General features: G+C 51.0%; 1 protein-coding gene across 1 annotated transcript in view; it reads left to right on the forward strand.

Moving 5' to 3' along the window:
* LOC124518034 (uncharacterized) overlaps positions 1-12,546 on the forward strand; it is a 141,037-nt gene that overhangs the window by 31,322 nt on the left and 97,169 nt on the right. The window contains exons 16-20 of the mRNA XM_047087816.1: positions 3,694-3,867; positions 7,773-7,928; positions 8,694-8,878; positions 9,827-10,009; positions 10,974-11,065. Coding sequence (XP_046943772.1) covers positions 3,694-3,867; positions 7,773-7,928; positions 8,694-8,878; positions 9,827-10,009; positions 10,974-11,065 — 790 coding nt within the window. The remainder of the gene's footprint in view (positions 1-3,693; positions 3,868-7,772; positions 7,929-8,693; positions 8,879-9,826; positions 10,010-10,973; positions 11,066-12,546) is intronic.

The following is a 12,546-nucleotide window of genomic DNA, read 5'->3' on the forward strand; positions in this document are numbered from 1 at the left end:
CTAGTCACCTGTTCTCCCAGTCAGCCACCTACCTACCCATCCATGTATCCATCCACACACCTACCCGTTCATACCTCTGTATGTTCGTCTACCTTCATCTGTCGCCCATCCATCTATCTATCTGTTTATGTAGCCTCTCACCCATTTCCCCACCAACTTCTCACCCCTGCATCTATTCACCCAGCCTCCTAGTCATCCACATACACTCCTGTGCACCCGTTCACACACCTGTCCATGTATTCATGCTTATATACATCTGTATATCTGTCATCAGTCCAGCCTCCCATCCATTCCATCCATCCATCCATCCATCCATCCATCCATTCTTCTCCTCCATCTTTTCACTAATGCGCCATTATCCCCATCTCTCCATTTACCCTCTTTCCCATCCATCCATCCATCCATCCATCTGTTCTTCTCTCTCACCCACCCATCTGTCTGTTCACCTATCTACCTACCACAGCTTCATTTTTCTCACTCATGTATCCATCCTTCCATTCAATCTGTCCATCTTCCATTTCCATCTACGCCCATTCGTCTATCCGTCCATCCATATATTCATATTTATCTACCCGCCTGTCATCCATTGCACAAATATCTCTCTTCTACGTGACTTGTGCCAGGTGCTGTACTAGGCTCTGAGAATCTGATGATCAACAGGTAAGATAAGATCCCTGCCCACAGAGGTAAACGGATAAAAAATGAGTAAACATATTGATAAAACAGTGGCAACTTTTAAGTATCGTGTTCGGGAAGGCGAAGTTTGAGCTGTGACCTAAAGGGGGAGCTTGAGCAGCCTAGTGAAGAGCTGGGGTAAGAGCGTCCCAGACAGAGGCACCAGTATGTGCAAAGGTCCTGAGACAAGAAAGGACTTGGTATGTTCAAGGAGCAGAAGTAGACCAGTAGAGTGAGAGAGATGTAAGATGGGTGTGCAGAGAGGAGCAGGGCCACATCGTGGAAGAGTTCTTTTAAAAAATTCGTTTTATGTTTTTATATTATTTTTGAGAGAGAGCGCGCCAGTGGAGGAGGGGCAGACAGAGAGGGAGGCAGCATCCGAAGCAGGCTCCAGGCTCTGAGCTGTCAGCACAGAGCCCAACATGGGGCTCGAACTCGTGAGTGGCGAGATCGTGACCTGAGCTGAAATTGGACGCTTAACTGACTGAGCCATTCAGGCGCCCCTCACATCCATCACATTTTAAGAACCAACTAAGCCAGGCGTATTAGCGTTCTCTCGAGAAACAGAACCAGTAGCACATAGGTACCTCTAGAAAGAGATTTATTGTAAGGAATTGGCCCACCCGATTATGGAGGCTGACACTTCCAAGGTCTGCGGTCAGCAAGCTTTAAAGCTGATGGTGTTGTTCTAGTCGGAGCCTGAGGGCCTGAGAGCCTTTTATTTTAGAGGCTTGAGACCTGGGAAAAGCCGATGTTTGAGGTTAGGCTGAAGGCGGGGAAAAGGTGATGTCCCAGCTTGAGGCAGTCAGGCAGAATTACCCTGTAGTTGTTGATTGCCTTTTGTTTCATTCATTCCTTCGACTGATGGGATGTGGCCCACCTACATTATCGGGGCACTCTGCTTGGCTCAGTCTATTGATTTAAATGTTAGGGGCACCTGGGTGGTTCATTCAGTTGAGTGTCTGACTCTCGGTTTGGGCTCAGATCATAATCCCAGGGCTATGGGATTGAGCCCCGCATCAGGCTCTAAGCTGAGAGTGGAGGCTGCTTAAGAGTCTCCTTCTCCCTCTGCCCCCTCCCCCTGCTTTTGTGTGCACATGTGCTTGCTCTCTCTCTCTCTTCCTGTCTCTCTCTTAAATATATCTATGTATATAATATCTATATTTATCGATATATAGATATTATATATGTAGATAGATATAGATGAATGTTAAATCCATCCAAAACCACTCTCACAGAAACACCCCAAGTTGTGTGTGACCAAATATTTCAGCACCCCATGGCTCAGTCAAATCAACACAAAATTACCCATCACACCAGGCCTTCAGCATGCCTAGTGCATGAGACATGGGATCCTGCTCTCACGGAGCTCAGGATCTTGCAAGGGTGACACACAGATTACAGCGTCTGAGTGTGACCTGGAGGTTTCGGGCTGGACATTGAGGGGAAGGAGGGATAGATTTGGTCAGGGGATGGGGAATGTGGGAAGAGAGTGATGTGGGAATTCAAGGAGGACTTCCCAGAGGCGGTGCCATTTGAACCAGGCCTGAAAGAATCGGTAAGAATTTTTCCTGTGCGGCTTTTGCCCAGCAGATGTGGAACTTGATTTGGAAACGTGGTGCCCCGGGGCACTTGGGTGGCTCAGTTGGTTGAGTATCTGATTCTTGATTTCAGCTCAAGTCATGAACTCCTGGTTCATGAGTTTGAGCCCTGTGTTGAGTTCTGCGGTGACAGCATGGGGCCTCCTTGGGATTCTCTCTCTCATCCTCTCTGCCCTTACCCTGCTCGGTCTCTCTAAATAAATAAATAAGAATTACTGGGACCTTATGAAGATAAAAAGCTTCTGCACAGCAAAGGAAACAACCAACAAAACTAAAAGACAACCAACGGAATGGGAAAAGATATTTGCAAATGACATATCGGACAAAGGGCTAGTATCTAAAATCTATAAAGAGCTCACCAAACTCCACACCCGAAAAACAAATAACCCAGTGAAGAAATGGGCAGAAAACATGAATAGACACTTCTCTAAAGAAGACATCCAGATGGCCAACAGGCACATGAAAAGATGTTCAGCGTCGCTCCTTATCAGGGAAATACAAATCAAAACCACACTCAGGTATCACCTCACGCCAGTCAGAGTGGCCAAAATGAACAAATCAGGAGACTATAGATGCTGGAGAGGATGTGGAGAAACGGGAACCCTCTTGCACTGTTGGTGGGAATGCAAATTGGTGCAGCCGCTCTGGAAAACAGTGTGGAGGTTCCTCAGAAAATTAAAAATAGACCTACCCTATGACCCAGCAATAGCACTGCTAGGAATCTACCCAAGGGATACAGGAGTACTGATGCATAGGGGCACTTGTACCCCAATGTTCATAGCAGCACTCTCAACAATAGCCAAATTATGGAAAGAGCCTAAATGTCCATCAACTGATGAATGGATAAAGAAATTGTGGTTTATATACACAATGGAATACTACGTGGCAATGAGAAAAAATGAAATATGGCCTTTTGTAGCAACGTGGATGGAACTGGAGAGTGTGATGCTAAGTGAAATAAGCCATACAGAGAAAGACAGATACCATATGGTTTCACTCTTATGTGGATCCTGAGAAACTCAACAGGAACCCATGGGGGAGGGGAAGGGAGAAAAAAAAAAAAGACGTTAGAGTGGGAGAGAGCCAAAGCATAAGAGACTGTTAAAAACTGAGAACAAACTGAGGGTTGATGGGGGGTGGGAGGGAGGGGCGGGTGGGTGATGGGTATTGAGGAGGGCACCTTTTGGGATGAGCACTGGGTGTTGTATGGAAACCAATTTGTCAATAAACTTCATAAAAAAAAAAAATAAATAAATAAATAAATAAGTTTAAAAAAAAAAAGAAAGGTGGATCCTAGGGAGCCCAGAGAGCCCTGCCCAAGCCTGCTGGGCACCCCAATTCGAGCCCCCTGCCCTGCAGCTCTGATCATCCACGTGACTGAGCAGCTCCTCATGGAGTCCTGGCTTTTTCTTCGCAGCTTGGCCTCCGGCTGGAAAATGCAGAGAAAATGGTCCACAGGCTGTTCGGCGGGAAGTCGTTCTGGGGGCAGGAAGAGGAGGGAGACGCCCAAGCAGAGAAGTCCCCAGAGCCAGAAGCAGGGTCCACCCCACATGCCAGCAGCCCTGACTGTCCGGGAGAAAGGTACAGAAAGGTGAGAGGCATGCAAGCAGAAGGTAAGGGGGGGTACCCGCTCCCGCCCTGCTCCCACCGCTCGCCGGCTGAGCTTTTGGCCTGGGGTCCCAGCTGTCGATGACCTCAGACCCTGCCTTCCCTCCCCCCCACCGCCACAGAAGCAAGTAGCTGGTCCCGAGCTGAGCAGCAGAGATTAGCCTGCCTGGTGGTGAAAAAGCGTTTATCAAAGCATCACGTACAATTAGAAAACTGCCCAAGATCGTTGGCGCTTTTCCGCCAGTAGAAAACATCCTTATAATCAATGCCCAGACCATTGTCAGCACCCCAGGGGCCCCCTGCTCCTTCCTCTTCTAGTCTACCCCCTCCTAACCAAGGGTAATCACTAATCCCACCTCCTAACTGCACTGATTAATTCTACTTAAAAACAAAAATGAACTTTGTAGAGGTATAGTTGGCCAGTAACAAACGGCGTGTGTTTACAGAATAGTTTGTTGAGTTTTGACATAGGTATGTGCTATGAAATCATCACCATAGTAAAGTCAGTGAACATATCCATCACCCCCAAAAGTTTCCTCGTGCTCCATAATAGCCCCTCCTTCCACCCACCCCTGTCCCCAGGAACCAGTGGTAGGTTTTCTGTCCCTGTAGATCACTTTGCATTTTCTAGAGTTAGGTAAATGGAATCACGTGACACAAACTTAATTTTCAAAGCGTATAACCTTGGGGTGCCCAGGTGGCTCAGTTGGTTGAGCTTCTGGCTTCGGCTCAGGTCATGATCTCACGTTTCATGGGTTCGAGCCCCACGTCGGACTCTGTGCTGACAGCTCGGAGCCTGGAGCCTGCTTCGGATTCTGTGTCTCCTCTCTCTCTCTGCCCCTCCCCTGCTTGCACTCTGTCTCTCAGAAGTAAATAAATGTTTAAAAAAAAATTTTTTTTAAATAAATAAAAGCGTGTAGCCTTTTTGCCCAGCTTCCTGCATGCAGGACATTATTCTGTGATTCACCCATATGGCAGGCTATACTGGTAGGTTATTTCTTTTTATTGCTGAATAGCCTTCCATTGTATGGATGTGCCAGTTTGCTTATCCAAAGGTGGATGGACCTTTGTGTTGTTTCCATCTTGGGGGCTGCTATGAACATTCATGTACAAGTCTTCACATGAATGTATGTTTTCACGTTTCTTGGGTGGATGTCCAAGAACGGGCGTGACTGGGTCAGATGGTAGTTACAGGTTTAATCTTTGAGACCTTCCTGGACTGTTTTCCAAAGTGGTTGTACCATTTTGCACTCCACCAGCAGGGTGGGAGAGTTCTGGTCTCCCCCTCATCCTCGCCAGCACTTGGTATGATTAGACCTTTTAACTGTTGTCATTCTGTTAGTAGTGGGATCTTCCATCTTTAATGTGTGACTCCCCAGTGACTAATGACGTTGAACTTATTTTCATGCTTGTTTGTCCATACGTCTTCTTTGGTGTATGTTCAGATATAGTGTCTGTTGTTGTTTTTTTAATATTGGATTGGGTTCTTATTACTGAGTTTTGAGAATTCTTTGGATTTTGGAAACAAGTCTTTTATCCAATATGTGGCTTGCAAATATTTCCTCCCAGCGTGTGGTATGATCTTTAATTTTCTTAAAAATTTTTGTTTGTAATGTTTATTTATTTTTGAGGGGGGGAAGGGGCAGAGAGCGAGGGAGACACAGAATCCGAAACAGGCTCCAGGCTCTGAGCTGTCAGCACAGAGCCTGACGTGGGGCTCAAACTCACGAACCGTGAGATCATGACCTGAGCCGAAGTCGGACGCTTAACCAACTGAGCCACCCAGGCGAATGCAGACAATTCAGTGACATTAGTACATTCTCAGTGATGTGCACCCCCCACTTGTATCCGGTTCCAGAATACCCTTACCACCCCAAAGGTGACCCATACCCATTACAAGTCACTCCCCAGCCCCTGGCAACCACTAATCTGCTTTGGGTCTCTATGAATTCAACTACTTGGGACATTTCCTATGAATGGAATCAGACAACCTGGGACCTGTTGTATCTGGCTTCTTTCACCTCCCATCGTGTTGTGAGATTCATCTGTGTTGCACGGGTCAGTACTCCCTCCCTTTCTGCCGCTAATATTCCTCTGTGTGGAGAGACTATACTGTGTGTCCACCCTCCTGCTGAAGGACCTTCAGGCTGCAGGTTGCTTCCACTTCTTGGCGAGCGTGAATGATGTTCCTCGTGTCCTTTTGTGTGTGTGTGTGTGTGTGTGTGTGTGTGTGTGTGTGTGTGGTTTCTTTGGCTTAAAGTTGGTTTGTGAGATCATCTGTGTAGCTGTGTATACTTACGGCTTGTTCGTGCTCTTTGCTGTGTCGCGTTCCACGGTACGGAGACACCACCGTTTGTTTATCCGTCCTGCGTCTGGTGGGCTTCTGGGTGGTTTCCAGTTTCTGGCTTATTACAGGTGGTGCTGTGAACATCCTCGTACGTGTCTTTTTGGTGAACACACGTGCGCATTTCTGCGGGGCGTGTAGCCAGGAACGGATTGGGTGGGTCGCCGGGTGCTTTAACGTCCGTTCTGTGGGTGAGGACTGTGCCTTCCCTGACTCTTCTCCCACTGAAGGCCGCTTAGGTGGTTGGCAGCTTTTTGCTCTCATAAGAAGCTATTGCTGCATACATCTGATGGTGATCAGGGAGAGTGGCTGGGGCATTTATCGTGGGACATGGTCACACAGTTACCAGTCATCAAGTGTGAACCCAGGGCCCAAGGACACAAAGGTGGTCAGGACATGGTCCCTGCCCTTTAGAGCCTCTTGGATTAGATCTGGGGCTAGCAAGTCACGTGAATGAGGCTGGTGGGCTAGGCATAAAAACTTTTTCTTAGAATCTATAATCCTTGGGGTGGCTGGGGGGCTCAGTCGGTTAAGCATCCGACTCTTGATTTTGGTTCAGGTCGTGATCTCACCGTTATGGGATTGAGCTCTGCGTCAGGTTCCATGCTGAGTGTGGAGCCTGCTTGAGATTCTCTCTCTCTCTCTCTCTCTCTCTCTCTCTCTCTCTCTCTCAAAGAAAAAAAAATCTACAATTGTTTTTGTCTGTTATTTTCACACTCTTGATGGAGAGTCCTAACCAAAGATCTCTTTTGCACAAGCACAGCGATAATGGCCACAATACTTGGCCTCCGTGTTGGAGAGGCGACAGGGAGAGGTGGGGTCCGTGGCAGGTTCCGGGAGCATATGCCTCCATTAAAAGTGGCAGCTATTGTTCACCTCTTTCTGCCCCTTGTGGTGGTGGAGGAGGGGGGGAGGCAGGCCAATACTTGTATCTTTCGAGAAGCAAGAGAATGTGGATTTTACGTGTCATTTCTTAAATGTTTAAATGTTGGAAACAGATCCAATTTTCAAAAGGTCCACACTGCGTGAAATACACAGGAAGACTGTGTCAGAGACTAGTGCAGATGGGAGAGGTGGGGCAGGTAAATGCAGTGTGGTGCCTGGATGGCGTCCTGGAACAGAGAGAACGGGGCTGGAAAAAGTGGTGGAATCAGAGTAGTGTCTGCAGTTTTGATGCTAGTCCGTGTCTGTGTCAGCTTCTCAGCTCTCGCCCTGACCCTGGCAGTGAAAGACGCTGAGCATGGAAACAGGGCGAGGGGTGTATGGGAGCTGCTCGTACCATCTTGGCAACGCTTCTGTAAATCTAAGGTTATTCCAGAACAAAAGGATTGTTAGAACACTCACACCCACACACACCGTACTGGGCTCTGGGCAGGTCAAGGAAAACACACGTCTGGATTCTGCTTGTGGGCCGTGAGTTTGGCAAGCCACGTTCCAGACACCAAAAGCCCTTGACCTTGCCCTCTGGACCACCCCCCCCCCCCGCCGCCCCCACTACTGTCCAGGCACCAGACCTGATGCTGGTCGCCTGGCTTCTCCCTCAGGTGACCCGGAGGCGCACGGAGAGGCGGGCGCTGCGCTGTGAGCTGAGCGTGAAGGTGTTTGGGCACGAGCTGAGCGTCATGAACTGCGGGGTGATGGGGAGCCGCGTGAGTCGCCAGTCCTTGAGCCTGGCCGAGCTGGCGGTCAAGCTCCTGAAGGTACCTCAGGCTGGGCTCGCCCCCTCCCCGCCCTGCTGGCCCTGTGGCATTTCCTTTGGTGCTTTAAAAGTATTACAGTACTTCTCAGACTTAAGATAGTGGGATTTCAAGCCAGGCTGCCCAAGTTCAAATCCCAGCTCCACCTCTTACCTCCTGGGGAGTGTTAACTAGTCATGGCCTCAGTTTCTGCATCTGTGAAATGGGAATGATATTATAACAATAATAGTGGGACGCCTGGGTGGTTTAGTCGGTTAAGCATCCGACTTTGGCTCAGGTCATGATCTCACGGTTCATGGGTTCGAGCCCCACATCAGGCTCTGTGCTGACAGCTCAGAGCCTGGGGCCTGCTTCGGGTTCTGTGTCTCCCTCTCTCTGCCCCACCTCCACTCGCACTCTCTCTTTCTGAAAAATAAATTAAAAAAAAAGTGAAAAACCAGTAAGTGCTCTGCATCGTGGGCGGCGCCTGCACTCCTTACCTGACTGACCCTGGGTCCCTCACCTCTGACCCTGATCCTTTTCCACAGTAAACTGTCTGAGTTTGAACTCGGCTACACCTGGTTCTACGTACGTGGGTTTGGCCAGATGATTTCATGTGTTGATGGGCCCGGTTTTCTCCTCTGGAAACAGGGGACAAGGATAATATCCCTTCCTTCCCCCCTCCCCCCCGCCCCTTGTGTGAGGATCAAATAAGGTCGTGTGTGCTCCGTGCATGCCTGGCCCGCTCCGGGGGCTGTCACCTGCATCACTACGGTTCTGTGACTGCAGGGGCAGGAGGTACAGGTGAACCGGAGGCTGAACCTGGCCTTGGAGGAGCTCACCTTCCCCACCATGTCTGGCCTTCCAGCCCGGCTGACCCTAAATGCCTCGGCTGCCATCAGCGTCCGAGTGCGAGGCACTGCCAGCTTCCAGCAGCCCCTGGATTTCTCTGTGAATGGTTACGTCAAGCCCAGGTAGCTGGCTCCTTGGAGCTGGGGGAGGGAGGGGGGCGAGGAGGGGCCTCCCCTTGCAGAGGGCTGCAGAGAGCGCGGGCACCACTCTGGGCTGGACGGGGTCCCTGCTCTGCAGACCATCCGTCACACCAGCTCCTGTGATTTGGTGGGTTTTGTTTTGTTTTGTTTTGTTTTTGTGCCAAGAGACTGTAAGGAGGTCCCGGGCAGCTGTGCCCGCTTCACAGATGAGAAGACTGAGGTTCAGTGAGGTGACAGCACGGGCCCAAGGAAGCACGGCGGTGCAAGGCAGTGGGGACTCCAGTCTCCTGCCACAGCCCACGCTTCCCCCTGCTCCACGCTGCCTCTGAGGGGAGGGGAGGAGGGAGAGCGGGAGGGCCATTTAAGATGTGTGGGCACTGAGTCTGGGGACTCCGCATAATCACCCACGAGGTGGGCACTGTCCTCGTTCCTGCCCATGGTGGAGGAGCCGGGCTCCAGGCAGGTGCGCTGTGGGTCCAGGGCCACACAGCACGGGCCGAGTTTGCTCAGTGCTCGGTCTGATTCTGCAGCGGGACTGACTCGGCTGGCCTGTCCGTGCTTTCTGGGTCTGACGGGGCTAGTGTGGGCATCCTCTGCGTGCTGCTCTTTGGCACGAAGACCCCGACTGGGGCTCAGACAGCCCGGGTCGCCATCCTGCTACCCTTCATCCCAGCCATGGGCCCCGAGCGGGTGGTCTTACCTGTCCCGTCCTGTGTCTGCGCCTATGAGTTGAGGCCGACGATGGTGAGGACTGGGAGGACGGTGCGTGAAGGGCTCGGTGCCCCTGGAGTGTGGCCAGCGATGACCCCGGCGCACGGGCCGCTCTGGCTCGAGATTCGGAGAACAGCGGGGGGTGGTGGGCAAGCGGGCGCTGGGCTTACGGCCCCCCCGGGTCCGCGGGACACAGCTAGCGTCTGTCTCTCCCCTCAGCGCCCTGCTCCGGATCTCAGCGCAGATGGGCACGGTGGGTGCCCTGGGGCAGGCCGGGCTGAGGTGGGTGACCGGCATCCGGGGCACCGCCAGCCTGGATGGCGGGATCCAGGCGAGGAAGAGTCGAGACCTCAAGGTGCATCTGAACACGCCCGAGGAGCCTGTGGAGCTGCTCAGCCTCAGGTGGGCTGTCTGCCCCAGTGGGCGGGGCCGTGAGCGCCTGCCCCTGCGCGCGAGGGCGTGGGCAGGCGTGGGCGGGGCCTGAGGGCTCATGCACGCGAGTCTGTGAGCACCCGTGAGCGTGTGCACGTGATCGTCAGTGTGTGCGCCTGTGTACGTGTGTGTGTGTGTGTTCACATGTGTCTGAGAGTAGAAGTGCGTGAGGTGAGCCTGTGTGTGTGCAGAAGGGGGTGCGTGTGAGTCTGTTAGGTGAATATGCATGTGTGTGGGAGTGTGTGAGAGTGTGCCTGTCTGATGGTGTGTGTGTTTGCGTGTGCCTGTGTTAGTGAGTGTCCTGTGTGGGAGTGTGTGACGCACTGCGGGGGCCAAGGAGTGGAGGTGGGAGCTCTTACAGGGCTCTCTCCTGGGACCAGCTTGTTCCCAGCCTCCTGGAGAGGTGACAGTTGGACAATGTTTAAAACCCCCCACTTGCTCCTTGCCTAATCCAGGTCTTACGTGATTGTCCTTCTTCATGGGGGTCCTACCCACCTCTTACCTGTTTCCTTCCACTACCTCCTGCCTTTCACTCAGTCCCTCTCCCTCCACCCTGACGCCCTTGAGCCACCCTTTATGTGCTTCTAAAGAGGCCTCTTTATTCCCACCCCAGGACCTTTGCACTTGCTATTCCCGCTGTCTAGAATGCCGGCTCCTTCTCATCCTTTAAGTCTCTGCTCACATGTCAACATCTGCAGATACCCACACACTCCCAGCTAACGGAGGCCTTGCCCTGTCCCCAAGACAGACCCCTTGCTGCCCCCATTCAGGTTTATCATGGCACTTGTCACCAGTGCTGTGGGTGAGTTCTCCAGAGGCCTGTCCTGCTCATGGTGGCATTTGCCCTGGTGTCAAATTGTGGCAGCTCAAGGCGTATTTGTCCGGAGAATGAATGAAAATGACTTGTTTAGGACTTTCCTCTTTCTCCACCCAGCTCTAAGCTGTACCTTGTCACCGGGGATGGCGTGAGGAGCCTCAGTAATGCCCGCAGCCCTTCTGAGGCCCAGTCCTGTACTGACAAAGAAGGTAGGCGGTAGGGTCCTTGCCATTGCTGTCCCCAGTTGGGCATCTGGGAGCCGAAGGGGCCAAGGACAACTCCAAATGCTAGAGTTGCTCTCCTGCCCGAGAAGGATTTATACCCCTTAACTCTTTGATTCTGCTTCTAGAACTCTACCCTATGAAAACAAGCCAATAAAATGTGCTATGCACAAAGATGTTCACGGCGTCATTGTTTACAAGGGCAGAAAACAGGATGCAACTCAGCGATCCAGTCCTGGGTGATTGGCTCATTAGGAAGGCTTGCGAGCTAGGAATAGGTTGTTACATTTCCAAATGGGTGAAAAGTAATCAGAGGAAGAATATTTCAAAGTGTGGAAAATTTGTGCAGTGCATATTTCACTGGTCAGAAATAAAGTTTTATTGGTACATGGCCGTGCCCATTTGTTGACCTATTGTCTGTGGCTGCTTTTGACCTTCAATGGCAGAAATGAGTAGTAGTGACAGACCATCTCTATGATCAGCCAAGCCTCAAGTATTTACTCTCTGGCCATTTGTACGAAAAGTAAAACCCTCCAACTTCCGGTTTAGTGAGTTACTGAGATATCCTATGACTTTACATTTTTAAAAAATGTTTGTTTAGGGGCGCCTGGGTGGCTCAGTCGGTTAAGCGTCCGACTTCGGCTCAGGTCATGATCTCGCGGTCTGTGAGTTCGAGCCCCGTGTCAGGCTCTGTGCTGACCGCTCAGAGCCTGGAGCCTGTTTCGGATTCTGTGTCTCCCTCTCTCTCTGACCCTCCCCCGTTCATGCTCTGTCTCTCTCTGTCTCAAAATAAATAAACGTTAAAAAAAAAATTAAAAAAAAAATGTTTGTTTATTTTTGAGAGACAGAGAGAGAGAGCATATGCAAGTGGGGGAGGGGCAGAGAGAGAGAGGGAGACACAGAATCCAAAGCAGGTTCCAGGCTCCGAGCTGTCAGCACTCAGCCTGATGCAGAGCTCGATCTCACGAACTGTGAGATCATGACCTGCACTGAAGTCGGACATTTACCGAGCCACCCGAGCGCCCCAACCTGTAACTTTCAAACCCTGTAATGAAGGAGATATTTTAACAACATTAGAAAATTATCTGGTAATAACATCACGTTATTTTTCAGCAAAGCTGAAAAAAAAAAAAAAAAATGGGGCGGAAATTCTCCAAACCAGAGCGGATCTTTGTAGTCATTTTAGGAGTAAAGTCAGGGAGAGGTCCATCTAAACAAACTGACCACTTTAGGCCGGGCGCTGTCCTGAACACTGACGGGCTCTTTGAGTCCCCACAGTAACACCATGAGGCAGGAACTGTTCTCAGTTCCAGTCCACCGATGAGCAACACTGAGGCACAGAGATGTTTAGCAACTTGCCCAAGGTCACACAGCCAGGAACTGGCAGAGCTGGAATTCGGACCCAGGCAGTCTTGCTCGGGAGCCTGTGTTCCTCTACACACAACTGCCCACACTCTTCATGTCTGCAC

Source organism: Lynx rufus, unplaced genomic scaffold (assembly GCF_022079265.1).
Source record: "Lynx rufus isolate CCGP_SWC_20201006 ecotype Redwood Valley unplaced genomic scaffold, mLynRuf1.p SCAF_23, whole genome shotgun sequence".
NCBI lineage: Eukaryota > Metazoa > Chordata > Mammalia > Carnivora > Felidae > Lynx > Lynx rufus.